This window comes from Antechinus flavipes, chromosome 2, assembly GCF_016432865.1.
Source record: "Antechinus flavipes isolate AdamAnt ecotype Samford, QLD, Australia chromosome 2, AdamAnt_v2, whole genome shotgun sequence".
NCBI lineage: Eukaryota > Metazoa > Chordata > Mammalia > Dasyuromorphia > Dasyuridae > Antechinus > Antechinus flavipes.
Window position 1 is genome coordinate 672,155,044 of NC_067399.1, and position 17,216 is coordinate 672,172,259.

The window sequence follows — 17,216 nt, forward strand, 5'->3', positions numbered from 1 at the left end:
TGCTGAAAGGACCAAGTGCTACCATAGAATCATCATCTTTCCTTCATAGACATTTTATTAAGCACCTTTCTAATATATACTATAGCTATCAGTACTTATATCTTACCCTCTTGCTAGTTCTATTAGGTCAGTGACCTTGACTTATCTGCCTCTGTTACTTACTACCTCTGTGATATTGAACAAATAACTTTCTCCTTGGGAATTAGTTTCCTCATCTATCAAATGAGAGATTTGGATTTGTTTTCCTTCTCTAAATCTATGATATTATTACCTTTTGCCAAGGCATCACCATATTTTCCTGTTTCTTGGCATAAGAAATGACATTTTACAACATAATTCTATTTTATTCCAACCCTTGTCTATCCATTATAAAATGTAATTTTCCATTTTGGTGCTAAAAGAAAAGTTACAGCTAAACCTGCTGCTTAGTCATTTTTTAACTCAATTCTTATGCAAGACTAATTAAAAGACAGAGGTTACCCTGTCTTAGACATCCAAGGTCAGTGAAAATATATTAGGTTAGATAGTCTGTGTCTCTTTTAATCAGAACAAACCAAAATGCCCACAGGGTTAGTAATGGACAGATATGAACCCACCATCCATCATAAGTATGTTTGCTGTATACTATAAGTGACTGAGGGAAATGGCTCATGTTTAGGAGTCCACGTGTCCTGTAAAGATCCATTTTGATGTATGCTAAATCATGCCTTTTTCTGTCCTGACTTGGCTTGCTAAAATGAATAAAGAAATTTTTTTTAAACAGTGATAAACAGTTTTTATTCAAGCAATGAAACATGGGAAAAATGTATTAGGACTTATTATAATAATTTCATTTGTGTAAGTATAACTCTTACAAATATTTACCTACCATATAAAAAGGGAAATTATTGTATATATAAAATTTATGTAGATGATCATCACATATACAATTCAATCCTGGTAGGAATCAAGCAGCTTTCACTCCTCCCTATGGGAGGGTAATCAATCACTCACTATATGGCAGTCATGGGGCACAGTGGAAGCAGGTGTGCAATTAAGATGGTCACTTATTGGCATATATGTTACTATATATGGAAATCTTTTGGCAATGTACTTGTGCTGACAGCAACACTGAGGAACATGGCTGGCTCCTTTGAGAATTAAAAGGGGCATCTGGATTCTACCAAAAGGAAGAGAAGACTCCAGGTTAAATTTAGTGGAGACCTGGGGGTTGGTTTAGAGTTCCAATTTATAAGTCTATAAGATTATTTGAGTTCATATGCAGAACTTTTTACTGACATTATCTAAATTACAACAAAGTGAGGGCTTTTTTGGCACTGTAACCCTGCCTCAACTGCATCTTTACCCTCTACAGACGTGCTTAAGAAATATTTAGGGAATAATAAACCAACATATGAGTGAATTTTAGGGATAAGACAATAGAGAATCTGCCTGGAAATGAAGTGGCCACAAAGGACCCTTAGAGATGTTATATTTTGGTACCTGGACTAGATATTTCACTAGATGTTTCTGGGGAGCTAGAGAAAGAAGGATTGTTGGGGCTCCAGGATAACTGAGACATTACAGACACTGTGAATGGCATCTAATTGCAAATGAACTAACACCACATCTTAGCTACTCTGTGCTCATGTTCAAGGGAAAATCTCTGTGCAAAACCAGGTCTTTCTTCTGCTCTATAGCTCAGGATGTCCCAAGGAGCTTCAGGAAGACCTTTGTCTTATGTAAAATCATTTTTTATTGACAGAATTACTTATATAACACCAGGATATCAAACCTGGAAGAGAGTTCAAAGACCATTGAGTCTAATCTGTACTTAGAACCTGCTCTAGAACCTCCCAACAAGAGAGTATCAAGCTTCTACTTTTGGTGGAAACTCAGTCTTTCCATGGCCATTAAAAAAAAAAAAACTTATTATTCAGAATCAAGCGATTTAGCTGAAGTGACAGGAAGAACAATTAGAAATTGTTGATGAGGAGCAGCTAGATACTGCAGTGGATAGAATACTAGTCCTGGCATCAGGAGGACATAAATTCAAATCTGGCCTCAGATACTTAACATTTACTAACTGTGTGACATTGGGCAAGTCACTTAACTCCAATTGCCTTGCAAAACAAACAAATAAACAAAAAAAAATAAATTGTTGTCAGTCAGTTATTTTCAATCATGCTTGAGTTTTTGTGAACCCATTTGGGGTTTTCTTGTCAAAGATCATGGAGTCTTGTTATTTCCTTCTCCTATTCATTTTGTATATGGGGAAATTAAGGCAAATGGGGTGAAGGGATTAGCCCAGGGTCCCACAGCTAATATTGTCATAAGTATAATAAGTTTAAACTCAGAAAGATAAGTCTTCCTGACTCTAGGCTTGGCACTTTATCCACTGAGCTATCTTCCTTTAATAATAGTAACAATTTTTTTTAAATGGAAGAAAGAAAAGAGAATGAAAACCAAAAATAAAATTAAAATTAATATAGTTATAAAATAAATTATAATAATGCCAGACATCTAAATTTAATTCTATTTTAACCCTGGCATTTTCACAATATAAAGAGAAAATGAGATGCCCTTACATGTCATGTAAATATCCTGTGATAAACATATGGGAATGCATGGAAAAGATTTACTTTGGGATGGGCTGTTTTCTGGATTGCTGGAGGCCATATACCAATCCATGAGGAGGTCTCAGAGCCACTGAAGAATTTAAATATAATGTTTTTTAAAAATCATATTAGGTCATTGGTTTGGTTGCTTTTATTTCAGAACATCATATGCTTGGGAGCTGCAAGAGACTTTAGAGATTGCCTGGTTTTATCTTCTCATTTTCCAGGATTGGTTACATTAAGTATAGAATCTTAAATCATATATAATTGAATGTCTTATAGAAAAGTTCTTACAATGTTATAAGGATGTGATTGAAAGATTGAGCAGAATGCCTTTTAATGTGCTAAAAATCAGAGATTTTATACCAAATAAAAACATGTGGATCAATGAATAACTCCCTGAAACAGAGGGGAAAGTCCCTCTTTAACTGATTACAAAAAATAACAATGTTCTCCTTAAATATATTTCTAGCTTACTATATTCCAATATGGGAATTTTTAAAGGTACCTATTGGCTCATTACATAGATAAGAAATGAGTTCTTGGAGACAGACAGGTCCATTGGACTGGAATAATTTTAAGTGTTATTGGACAATTTATTTTTGCTGATTTCAGAACCACAGCAGATACATATTGACGTTATAATTAAGTCACAATAAAGACATCATCTCCTTTGAAAAGGCTCGGGATGAAATCATTTCTGTGTTTCTCCTTTTCTCAGTGAGGATTTTTTTAATGTGGAAAAGCATGATTAGTTACCATCATGTCCTTTTTTCATCCCCATGGAATGCTCAAGCAGAAGGGCTGGCTTATGCAACATGGTACCTTGCTTGTAAATTGCAGGAGAAAGCTACTTCCACTGACAGCCCTAATGGCTACCATCTGTTTGCACTGGATTAAGCCCCCCAGTGCTCCTTTAATTGGCCATAAATTAAATGCCATACAGCAGGCCTTTGACAGGATGGCATGGTGCAGTTACTGAGAAAAAAAATTCTTTGATTTCAGTGCTTGCTCAGTTCTCTTTTAAAGGTTGAAGAAGATACTTTGCAGTCCCATAGCTACCCATCCTCTTTCATGTTCTCTACTATATTTTCCCCTTATAACCAAGATCATTCAGACTTGAGGGAACCACTGCTAAATTCAGGTACAGCTCTGGCTCACAAGTTGTTTGGTTTTTGGAAAAGGGGGCAAAGCTCATTACTTCTTATTTTCTCAGGATAATCAAAAATATAGATTATAGCTTTACAAATGCAAAGGACTTAAGCCTTGATTTTTCAGGCCCAACCTCCTCAGCAATAGATGTGGAAACTCAAGGACTACAGAGGTAATGTGATTTCTCTGTCTCTGTCTCAGTCTCTGTCTGTCTCTGTCTCTCTGTCTCTCTCTCTCTCTTTCTGTCTCCTCTCTCTCTCTGTTTGTCTCTCTCTACTTTTGTTGAGGGAATTGGGTTTAAGTGACACACAGGAAGTGTTAAGTGTATGAGGCCAAATTTGAACTCGGATGCTCCTGACTTCAGGGATGATGTTTCGTCCACTGCCCCTCTCTAAGGTTTTATAGGCAAAAAGTTGCAAGATTTAAATACAGGTCCTCTGATAAGAAATCAGCTCATCTTTACCATACATACTTCTCCAAGATTCACAGAGCTAAACAACCACCTATTAAGTGGCAGTGGTACAATGAAAACAATAATGAATTTAGAGCCAGGGGACTTGAGTTCAAATCCTACTTTTATTACCTTGGACCTATGTGACCCTGGGCAAGTCAATGAATGCACTGGGATCCAATTTTCTCCACCAATGAGGAGGAGGTTAAACTTTGAGTTCACTTTCGGCTCTAAATCTATGATCCTATGACTCCAACATGAGTCTTCTGAAAGCATATTCAGAGCTCCTTGCTGCATAGGGAGAAGGATCATTTTGTTAGACATTAGTTAATGAAGTATATGATATTGAAGTATATGCTAGAGAAACTCTTGACATGTTAAGCAAGATGGCAGTTCAGCCATGACAGCCTTGGATCCAGTTACTCTTCCTTAATTCCTGCAGCCAGCCGAGGCTCACCCTTGCTGATAATTTGAATGTATAATCTTCTTTTTTCTTCACAAGAATGAGCTTTGTCTCACCCTAGTGACTGGTCCCATTCTCCAAAACCTTTCTTCCTGACCATGCCCATAAGTATCCAGGTCTTAGCTATGCTGTGATTCTTCTCATTGAAGCCAGTGTGTCTCATCTGAGTTGGAGGAATCAACAGATTGGTTTGAATAAATAATTCATACTACAGAGAGAGAGTGAAGGCTGTGCCCATACATTTACAGACTTAGAAGTCTTTTTAGAGACATCCCTTTCCATTTGTTGTCTTTCCCATTCGTAATTTAAAATTTGGATAATTCCATAGATTTTTTAAAATTGGAAGGGTTTCCTTTGAGTTGATTTAACCTAGTCCTTTCCCTAAGAGTCCCTTCTATGTAATTTCTGAAAAGTAGACACACAAATAATAGCTATATTATCTCTCTTGGTTCCTTTGCTTCTAGTGTTATTGACGTAGAAGTTCCTTTAAAATAGAGACTTTATTTTGCCTTTCTTGATATCCCTAATATTTATGCCATATTGTAGGCATTCAATAAGTTTTTGTTTTTCAAGCAATTGTCCAGCTCCTGAAATGAACTTGGGCTTACACTAATTGTTAGGAAGTTTTCCCCAACATCAAGCCTCCATTGACCTCTTCACAACTTTCCCCCTTGCCACTTGCTTTATAACCCCCTTGGTGCCAAACAGAACAAATCTAACTACCTAGCCAAATGACAGCCCTTTCAATACTTGAAAAACACCCTTGGATGTCTCCTAAGTGTTTTCTCTCCCAGGTTAACCAGGATGTTTCTTTTTATGACATGGTTTCAAAGGATGGGAATTTCAAGTCCAATAATAGGGGAAATAAAATCATGGAAATATAGAGGAGGCAATATGTTTCATCAAGTAAACTATAGTAGCCCTGAAATTCCCCAGCATTTAGGACCAGCCAGAATGTTCTTTTTGAGGTCATGTGATCTTCTCATATATAGACTGTATTAGGCATATGAGTCATGTGTAACAGAGAACTGAGATTAGGGGAGAAAAGAAAAATGGTGTTGAAATAGTCTAATTGGACTTCTAGTTTCTAATTTCTCCCTTTAACAGCATCTTAAACTCAGGTGTATAAAGAAATGGCCCCAAAGGCCAAGAATAATCATGTTACTCTGTGTTTAAGAATGTTCAATGACTTTATTGGTTTCAAGATGAGATGGAAACGTATTAACTCATCAGCTTTCCTTTTAAAGCCATTATTGTATGACTTCAGCGAAGCTTCCTGGATTTACTGCACCTAACTCCTCCTCACTCATTCTCCATTCCAGGCAACTGCCTTATCCTCTCTCAACTTGGCACTCCATCATTCTCTCTCTCTGTACCTTTATCCATGTTCTGTCTCCTACCTGGAATTATTTTCTACTCCATCATCTTGTCTGAGAATTTCCAATCTTTTTTAAGGCTCATCTTGAGTGCCATCTCAAATGGGAAGTCTTTTTTTTTTTTTTTTCTGATTTGCTCACCATTCTCTTCAAATGATTAAATTTGTACCTATTTATACACAAGCAATTTTCTCATGATAAAAACAAACTCCTTGGGGGTGGGGGTCAGCAATATTTATTTTATTTTTCTTTTCATAGATGCAATGACTGACCGATGCCCTTGAAATAGAAGGCACTTGTTGGATTTGAACTATACCCACATGGGAAGGGAGAATCTAATTCAATAATCAATGATCTTTGTAAAAGTGAAAAGAATGCTCACAGTAGGAAATTGCTGATGTATGTCAATAAAATGTGAGATTTGATTTCTGAGGACCTTCAGGTGCTTTTGCTGACAACATCCCCAAAATAAGAATGAGATAATGGACTTACTCTCTGTCGATCACCAGGCAGGTCACGGCTTCTGCAGCGATGACATTGGCAGTCCTCACATCTTCCCTAAAAATTAAATAGAAACAGACCTTAATAATGCAGGGCATTTTGGCGAAATACATCCAATAAAAACATGTTTTTTTTTTCAGTTAAAGTATTTAGATTTACCCCATCCTAGAATTGAATTTTGAATAAATTCACAGTATGACAAATGGGAAGAAAGCTGGTCTTTTGGACAGGAAGATCTGAAGCAAGTTCTGCCCCTGACAAATCCTATCTATGTGAGCACAAAAAATTCATTTACTGCCTTAAGTCTCAGATAAATCTCTACAACTATAAATGTAGAAAAGGTGCTGATTTGGGAGGAAGGGTTTCTTCAATAGGGATTTCCCTCCATGCCTAAAATCACAGGTTTGGAAGAGAAAAAAAAAATCCAGCTTTGTTCCAATGGATAGCTTCCTCTCACTGCCATGTTTATTTCCCAAATTCTTGAATTTCCATAAACAATTGGAATAGCATCAAATTATTTAAGATAGGTTATAATTAGGAATTCTTCATTCAACTATTTAACATCTTCAAAGTGTCTTGGAATCTGAAGACAAAGTAGATAGTTGTAGGGGAAATTTAAAGGAAAGGGGCATGGGACTCAACCTTGGATCTTCTACACACTCACTTTTAGACACTCAGCAAGTCACTTGACTGCTCCAGATTTCAGTTTTCCTTTTTGTAAATTGACCTTCAAGATCCCTTCAATCCTAAATTCATAGTCTATCATTGGGAGTAAAACAAGATAAAACTGGGGAGTGTCTTGCCAAACAATGGAGGCCCTTCAATATTAGACAAAAAAGTTCGAGCTTTAATGCTGGAAGGTGCTAGAATTTTGGGGTACAAAAATATCACCTAGGTCTCTGTGTATTAAGAATAAAGGTGATTGAGAGGGTCAAAGTGGAAAACATTATTAGGAAACTCTCCTAAGTAAATGTCAGTGAGAGTTTGCTCTAGGGCAGTAGTGGTGGGAATAGCAAATAAGACAGGTGGGAGAGATATTAAAGGGAGGAGTTAATGGGGTCTGATAACAGATTGCATATAAAGAATAAGAATGAAGGTCGAATAGTGTGGAATCATGCTCCAAGTTCGGGAGCATGGGGGATTAAGTGGGTGAAAGATAGAGGTTAAGTTTTTTAGAAGGAGAGGTTTGGGTAGATTATGTTTGAAGGGTTGTTGTGACATCCAGGTGGAAATTACAGATCTAGAGATGGAAGGACCTAAATAGTCCAACCTCTTTATTATACAGATTAAAAAAGGGAGGTACAAGGAGGATAAGTAACTTGCCCAGAATCACTCAGTTGAACAGCAAGTGTCAAAAGTGGGATTTGAACTCAGATCTTGCTGACTTCAAGTTCAGTGATCTGTCTATTATACCATGATCAATTAATTAATCAACTTTTATTGGTCTGACATTTTGCGACTTTCTAGGAATACAAATACACAAAGTAAATTGTCCTTGTTCTCAAAGAGCTTGCAATCAATGTCTTAGTGGAGATGCCCGTCCATGGCTGAAAAAAAAAAGATGAAGATTTGAGGATCATTTGCATACAGGGAATATGGAACCATGGGAGTGAATAAGATGGGAGAACACAGAGAAGGAAGAGAAGAAGATCAAGGACAGAGCTTTGGAACAATGGAAGAGCCATCATTACAAACTTTAGAAAAGGTTAAGACTTGGAAGGAAACAGGAAACAACAACAAAAACAACAATAACTAATAAAATATGAGATTAAAGAGTGCAGATGGTATTTGTTGGGTATGATAGCATGGGGATTCCTTGTGTGTATGGGTTACATAAAATGGCACATGAGGTCCCTTCCAACTCTTCTGTGAAGTTTGATTCTGTGTTACTTTTGAGGTTAATTGAGGAGAGAAATTTTACTAGGAAGGGATGAGGTATGAGTTTAACAGAGAGAGAGAGAAAAGAAAAGAGAAGAGAAGAGAAGAGAAGAGAAGAGAGAATGGGGGGTGGGAGGAAAGAGAGAGGGAGAGAAAAAAGAGAGAGGGAGGGAAAGAAAAGATATAAGCAGGGATATAAAATATGTTATAAGAGGGAGGGGGAAAGAAGGGGGGAAGAAGGAAAAGAGAGGAAGAGGTAGAGAGAGAGAGAGAAAGAGGTAGAGAGAGAGAGAGAGGGAGAGAGAGAGAGAGAGAGAGAGAGAGAGAGAGGAGAAAGAGAAGGAGAGGGAGGGAGAGGGAGAGAGAGGGAAAGAGAGGGAGAGAGAAGAAGAGAGAGAATTGCTGAAATTTACAACGGAGAATTTACAACAATTGAACTCTGGGATGGAATTTCTGTGTAGGGACATCTGAGCTGTTACAAATATACCATCGTTTCAAACAAAAGTTATTTCTGTGTACTTCTCCTGAAATCATCTTGCTTGGGTGTTCTATGCTTAGCCCTTAAAAGTCTGTTTTGAAATATCTTTTTAGGAACTGTCAAAGATAAATCTGGTAACAATTTGCATATTACGTTTGGAAAAAAAAACTACTCATGATTTTAAAGTGTTTGCACTATATATTGGAACACATGCTTATATCGAAACTGCTGACATAAGTGTGAAATGCTATTTTTTTAAGTAGAAATAATCTTTGAATTAATTCAATTAATGTTATTCTCCCTAAAGATACTATAGTTACGTTAACATGTTGAGTTCACAGATCATATTTTAGTTTCATTTAAAATGCTTCTGAGATCTACTAGCAAGGAGTCCCATTTCCCTATAGAAATTAAGGCCATCTAAGATTTTAGAAATCTTAATATCACCACTGGGTGACTTTCACCATCACACAAAGCAATTTGTCTCTTATTAGGCCCAGAGAAGGAAGATGCCTTGCTCAGAATCATGGTTTAAAAGTCACAGAGTTGGGATGGGATATCTTGTTTGATCCTCACAAGCACACTGGTGGCAGGTGTTACCACTATTTTCAATGTACAGTTGAGGAAGTACGAGTAGAATGATGGGAAGTGCTTGCCCAGCTAGTGAGTGTTTGAACCTGGACTTGAAGTCAGGGTTTCTAGACTCCAGGACCGGCATCTCCAGCTGCCTTGGTCGAGGTTAGAGAGCTAGGCTTCCACGCACTAAATTTAGCTCTAGAAGGAACCATGGAGGCCTTGGAGTCCAACTTTCTCATTTAAATTTCATGGCTTTCATACTACTTTGCTTGGAGGAGATGGGAAACATGGTATTAAGGCAAAATTTTAAAAAATGGAACTTTTATTGATCTAAAGCTGGAAAGGATCCCAGAGGCCGCTAGCCCAAATCCTTTATTTTACAGATGAGGAAACAGAGGCTCAGGGATATATTTCATTTAACAGATGATTAAAGAGAGGCACATGACAATTATACAATAAGATCCCCTCGCTAATAAGTACCTGAAATATTTGATCTCATATCACCTTGATTCCAAGCCCAATGTCCAGTTAATTCCCAAAGTCAAGGAGATCTGAACTTGAATACAGCCCTCAGACACCTACTAGCTGCAAACCACATCATTCCTAAGACTTGGTATTCTCTCTGTAAAATGGGATCATTAACAACAAACCATGTGTTTGTGTCAAGGATCAGATCAGGCAGTGAGTGTGCAACTTGACAAATCTTTAAATCATGGAAATGTCAGTCATTGTTCTTAAGTTCAATATTAGGAAAACCTTCCTATTCATTGGCACTGTCCCAAAGTGGAATGGACTGTTCCAGGAGGCAGAGGGATTTCTTTTCTTGTATACTTCCAAAGAGGAAGATCCTATCATTTCCCAGGCAATGGGACACCTTTGGGACTGTGACAAAGATTTTCCTGATCTTAATCCCAAGCTAGTCTATTGGTCTGGGTTCTATCTTCAGAGAACAGGGAGAACAAGGATAATCCCTTCTCCTGCAAAAATTCAAAAACAATTATTACGCCAGTCAGTCAATAAGCATTTATAAATAGGCACCTATTATGTGTCAGACAATGTGACGAGCACCGAGAATGCAAAAATTTTCTCAAGAATCATCTCTTACACAACATTTCCTAACTCTTCAGCTGTCAGTACTTTCCTTCCCCAAACTGCTTTGCCTTTTTTTGTATGTATTGTCATTTTAATAATAATTATTACTTATACCTTACATTTATATGACATTTTGAAGGTTTCAGAGTGCTTTAAATGCATTATTTTGGGTATGAATACGCACATTACATGTAATCCTTCAAATTTAACATCGAGACGTTCCCCAAATCACAGATATTTACATTACTCTAACAATGGAGGTCCAGTTGCACCAAAGAATAGCATACGTAGAAAATGCACTTTTTATTTAAGTGGAAATATTATGTATTATGTCTCTCTTGTGCAGTCAAGCAAAGAAGCAATTACTGAGATTTGCTGTCTTCCTCCTCCCCCTGACTGAGGTATCGGTCATTAGTGGAAATGTTTATTTGCGATTTCATAAAAATAATATAGGTCAGCATGGAAATTTATAATCTCTAATTGTTACGGAAAACTTATTTTCCAGCAATATTGGAAACCACTCAAAACTGTAAATAACAGACAAGTGTAGAAAGTAGCTGCTGTCCACATCTGCTGTGCACTTCATGCTTTCCCTGTGGCTGTCGTACATGATAATCTATGTGTATATTTTCAATTTCCTAAGAAGACCACTGATTGAATTATTGTTAATTCCTTGCCTTCATCAGATCAGTTTGAGATATTAATAACTATTGCCTTTATATATATACTTCTAATTATTATTATAGCTTTTTATTTACAAGTTCTATGCATGAGTAATTTTACAGCATTGACAATTGCTAAACCTTTTGTTCCAATTTTTCCCCTCCTTCCTCCATCCCCTCCTCGTGATGGCAGGTTGACTAATACATGTCAAATATGTTAAAGTATAAATTAAATACAATCTAAATGCTTCTAATTATTAATACTACTACAATTATATCCCAAATTCTTAAATTTAGTAATAAAAGGCATTGTTGGGGTTAGCAGGTTAGAGAATTCTGGGAAAAAGGATATGGAACACAAAAATATCAAAAACCTATTAAGATGCAATTTTTCTGAGTACTAACTCTGAGAATTTCTCAGTGTCATCACTGGAGTCTTCGCCATCACTATACCAGCCGATGGCATCGTGACCGGAGTCTTCGTCATCGCTACAGCCCACCGAGGCGTCACTCTCAGAGTCTGAACAATCCATCGGTAGATTTTGCCTTCACTTTTACGCTCCCGTTTTCCCTCTGTGGAGCTACATCTTATCCTCTGGCTCAATGGGAGTATTTGACCCAGGTTACAACGAATTGACTTGGGAAAGGTCACAGCTGCTCAGATCTCCCTGGGCCAGTTGGTGTCCCTGAGAAATAGGTACAGGGAATATGTGGCTGACCAGCCCTCTGAACCCGGTCCCTGGAAGAGGCTGTCAGGGCTGCACGGTCCCTGGTACAGCCTGGGAGCGGGGTGCCCGCTGTCAGCATGGCTCCCAGCACTTCCTCTGGGCCAGGCTGGTCGAAATGGACACTTCTTAAGTTACATGTGAGGTGAGATACCCTGCCCTGGATGGGATCCCAGAGACGGTGGCAGGAGAGCACTAGATTCCCACAGTTGGCAACTCTGGGATCTCAGTCAATTCTCTCAATGTCTCAGGCCCTCAGCTACTACGTTGGATGAGTTCTACTCAGAGATTTCCCAGAGCTATCTTTGGGGGAGGGAGGTAACTAGCTAAAGCCTAGAATCCATGGACCCTCAAAGGGTCTCTCTCTATTCAAGGGATCTATGAATTGGGAGGGGGAAAATAAATTCATCTTGGTTTTCATAAAGTTCTAGTTTCCTTTACATTGCTGTATATTTTATTTTATGCATTTTTTTTTTGCTGAGATAATTGGGGTTAAGGGACTTTCCCAGGGTCACACAGCTAGGAAGTGTTAAGGGTCTGAATCCAGATTTGAATTCAGCACTCCTGACTTCAGGGCTGGTGCTCTATCCCAGCTGCCCCTGTATAAACATCATTCTTAAAAGGGAGTCCATAGGATTCATCATATTGCCAAAGGTATCCATAAAAAAGGTTAATACCCCTAAACTAGAGATAATGATTATTTGAAGTGGTTCCTAAGATTACCCCAGGCCTATGTGAACTCCAAGCCTGGCAGTGGGGGATGGGGGTGGGAGGCCCTAGGCAATGAGCCACATTTATTTCTGTCCACTTTGTATTCATTTTTCGTGTATATATTGTTTTGTGCCCATTCTTTCAGGGAAGAAACTGATTTCAGATTTTCCTTGCATTCCAGCTAATTTGCATGCTTCCTACTATATTATGTAAGTGTTAAATAGATGTTTGTTAAATATAATTAATTCAATAATAATTGATTAATTGTTTACTGGATTCGGCCACCAGCTGTATGACCACTGGGAAATCACTTAATCCCGTTTGCCTCAGTTTCTTCATTTGTAAAATGAACCAGAGAAGAAATAGCAAAGTGCCCCAGTACCTCTGTCCAAAAAAATGAGATCATTAAGAGTCAGACGTGACTGAAATGATCAAACAATAAACTGTATTCAGAACACTGTGCAAAGTGCTAGGGGAAGAAAAAGTTTAGATATGATGTGGTTCCTGCTCTCTTGAAACTTCTAGAGGAATCTCTGGAAATAACTATTTCTAGAAGATTATGAAACAAAGCTCTTTGAGTGGTCTGCTCCTCCCTGAATAAGGGATAAAAGAAGACGGTGATTATTTGATTGTTTACCAAAACAAAGACAAATATAAATATTTGGGGAAATATTAATTGCTCATGGACAGGATGCACCAATAGAATAAAAACAACAATGCCATATAAATTGATTTAGTCAATACCATATCAGAAAAACTACTAAAGGATTGCTTTGTAGAAATAGAAAAAATACTACAAAAATTCAAATGAAGGCAAACAAACAGTGAAAATGGGGGAGGGGAAGTGGGAATGAAGAGGGATTATAGTACTAGGGCTTAAACTATACACTTTAGATTGAGGCAACTCAAAATAAGTAATAATTTTCAAAAAAATTGGTACAGGGTAAAAAAATCAGAGACACAGATTTGTTATACATGATACAGAAGCAAATAATAATAATAATAACCAGTTACAGGAACTAAATGAAGTGAACAGAACCAAAGAACATCGTACACAGCAATAGCAAGATTACGCAATGATCAATTCTGATGGACATAGGTGAGTCAGGCCAGTTCCAATGGTCTTATGATGGAGAGAGCCATCTGCACCGAGAGAAGGGACTGTGGGGACTGAGTGTGGATCATTTTGTTGCTGTTTGCTTGCATTTTTTTCTCATTTTTTTCTTTTTTGATTTGATTTTTCTTGTGCAGCAAGATAATTGGGGAAAAAATTACAAAAAAGTTTCCACACAAATAAAGTTAGACTTAAATAATTGGAAAAATATTAAGTGCTCTTGGATAGGCCGAGAGAATATAATAAAGATGACAATACTCCCTAAACTAATCTATTTATTTAGTGCTATACCAATCAGACTTCCAAGAAAATATTTTAATGATCTAGAAAAAATAACAACAAAATTCATATGAACAATAAAAAGTCGAGAATCTCAAGGGAATTAATGAAAAAAAAATCAAATGAAAGTGGTCTAGCTGTACCTGATCTAAAATTATATTATAAAGCAGCAGTCACCAAAACCATTTGGTATTGGCTAAGAAATAGATTAGTGGATCAGTGGAAAAGGTTAGGTTCACAAGACAGAATAGTCAACTATAGCAATCTAGTGTTTGACAAACCCAAAGCCCTAACTTCTGGGAAAAGAATTCATTATTTGATAAAAACTGCTGGGATAACTGGAAATTAGTATGGCAGAAATTAGGCAAGGACCCACACTTAACACCATATACCAAGATAAGATCAAAATGGGTCCATGAACTAGGCATAAAGAACGAGATTATAAATAAATTAGAGGAACATAGGATAGTTTATCTCTCAGATTTGTGGAGGAGAAATAAATTTGTGACCAAAGATGAACTAGAGACCATTACTGACCACAAAATAGAACATTTTGATTATATCAAATTAAAAAGCCTTTGTACAAACAGAACGAATGCAAACAAGATTAGTAGGGAAGCAACAAACTGGGAAAACATCTTTACAGTTAAAGGTTCTGATAAAGGCCTCATTTCCAAAATATATAGAGAACTGACCCTAATTTATAAGAAACCAAGCCATTCTCCAATTGATAAATGGTCAAAGGATATGAACAGACAATTTTCAGAGGATGAAATTGAAACTATTACCACTCATATGAAAGAGTGTTCCAAATCACTATTGATCAGAGAAATGCAAATTAAGACAACTCTGAGATATCACTACACACCTGTCAGATTGGCTAAGATGACAGGAAAAAATAATGATGAATGTTGGAGGGGATGTGGGAAAACGGGGACACTGATACATTGTTGGTGGAATTGTGAACACATCCAGCCATTCTGGAGAGCAATCTGGAATTATGCCCAAAAAGTTATCAAAATGTGCATACCCTTTGATCCAGCAGTGTTTCTATTGGGCTTATATCCCAAAGAAATACTAAAGAAGGGAAAGGGACCTGTATTGCCAAAATGTTTGTAGCAGCCCTATTTGTAGTGGCTAGAAACTGGAAAATGAATGGATGCCCATCAATTGGAGAATGGCTGGGTAAATTGTGGTATATGAATGTTATGGAATATTATTGCTCTGTAAGGAATGACCAGCAGGATGAATACAGAGAAGCTTGGAGAGACCTACATGGACTGATGCTAAGTGAGATGAGCAGAACCAGGAGATCATTATACACTTTGACAACGATATTGTATGAGGATGTATTCTGATGGAAGTGGATTTCTATGACAAAGAGACCTAACTGAGATTCAATGGATAAATGATGGACAGAAACAGCTACACCCAAAAAAGGAACACTGGGAAACGAATGTGAACTATTTGCATTTTTGATTTTCTTCCCGAGTTATTTTTAACCTTCTGAATCCAATTCTCCCTGTGCAACAGGAGAACTGTTCGGTTCTGCAAATATGTATTGTATCTAGGATATACTGCAACATATTTAACATATATAGGACTGCTTGCCATCTAGGGGAGGGGGTGAAGGGAGGGAGGGGAAAAATCGAAACATAAGCGAGTGCAAGGGATAATGTTGTAAAAAATTACCCTGGCATGGATTCTGTCAATATAAAGTTATTATTAAATAAAATAAAATTAAAATTAAAAAAAAGATAATTGGGGAAATATGACTAGAAGATATTGGATTACTTACTATCTAGAGGAGGAGGTGAAAGGAAGGGAGGAAGAAAAAATTGGAACATAAGGTTTTGAAAGAGTGAATGTTGAAAATTATCTATGCATAAGTTTTGAAAATAAAAAGCTTTAAAAGAAAAAGAAAAAAGAAAACCAGTCAAAAGTATGAAAGAAATTGGGTTGAGACCAGCATCTTCTACTTTATACCAAGATAAGTTCCAAATATGTGTGTGACCTAGATATGAAAGGTAAATGCATTAGAGAAACACGGGTGGGGAGGATTATTTATCAGATCTTTGCACAGAAGAAAAGTTTATCATTAAAAAGAGATAAAGGGAATCACAGAAGATAAATTGGGCTATTTTGGTTATATAAAATTAAAAAAATGCTTTTCCATAAGGAAATCCAAAAAAGTTACCATTCAAAAGGAGGCAAGAAACACTTTTTACAACAAGTTTCTCTGCTAAATATCTTGTTTGAGTTAAGTTTTAAAAAGGATAGGCTGGAAGGTACATTTTGCCAACTGAGATCATAAAAAGGGTTGGCCATTAGAGCTAGCAGCAACAGTGACAGAGGACTGTATATTTCTTCCCTTCTAGCAAATATGGAAGGCAAGGAGAATGTTTAAATGATATACATAGAATAAATGAAGACATGAGTCTTTCTGGCAGAGACAAATGCTGTGCATTCAACAGGTAAAGATGAGAAGGAATGGTATTCCTGGCATAAGAAACAGCATGGGCAAAGGCCATGCAACTGGGTAGCCTAATGTACATTCTAAAGGGTAGTGAGTACCTAATTTGTATAAAGTGTGAGATCAGGGGTAAAGCTGGTGCCAAATGTAAAGCCTGAACATTACTCAGTAAGAAATAGAGGTTCTGGGAAGCTGTTTGAACAAAGAAGAGATGTTCTAAAGTATATTCCAGAGAGTAAGAGAAAGAAGGAAGAGAAAGAGAGAAGAGGGAAAGACGGTGACAGAAAAAGAAAAGGGAGGGAGAAGGAGAAAGAGAGAGATACATAAAGTCAGACAGAAAGATAAAACAGAGAGAGACAGATAGATGAAACAGAACAAGACTCAGACAGAGACCAAGAGATGGAGGCAGGCAGAGACCAACAACCACACACACACACATACACACACACACACACACACGCATGCATGCATGTGCACACACACGTGCACACACACACACACAAAATGATAACACCCTGGCAATCATAGAAAAGATGATTTTAAGGAGAAAGCTAATAGAGACAGAAGACTTTGGTGGAAAATTACTGAAATAGCTCAAGAGGGTGGTAAGGATGTTCCAGATGTTCTTGATTCCTTCTTCAACTCCCACCTTTTATTTTTAAAAATATATTCTGCATATTTATTCATA

The 17,216-nt window shown here is 37.2% G+C and overlaps 1 protein-coding gene across 2 annotated transcripts in view; it reads right to left on the reverse strand.

Annotated features, from left to right (window-relative positions):
• Positions 1-17,216, reverse strand: part of PRKG1 (protein kinase cGMP-dependent 1) — a 1,210,064-nt gene that overhangs the window by 160,572 nt on the left and 1,032,276 nt on the right. The window contains exons 1-2 of one of the 2 annotated variants that reach the window (XM_051982637.1): positions 11,632-12,028; positions 6,532-6,597 (exon numbers count right to left, since the gene is read on the reverse strand). In XM_051982637.1, coding sequence (XP_051838597.1) covers positions 6,532-6,597; positions 11,632-11,759 — 194 coding nt within the window. In that variant the 5' untranslated portion in view covers positions 11,760-12,028. Of the gene's footprint in view, positions 1-6,531; positions 6,598-11,631; positions 12,029-17,216 lie in introns of those variants that run through there. The other variant, XM_051982636.1, reaches the window with a different exon arrangement.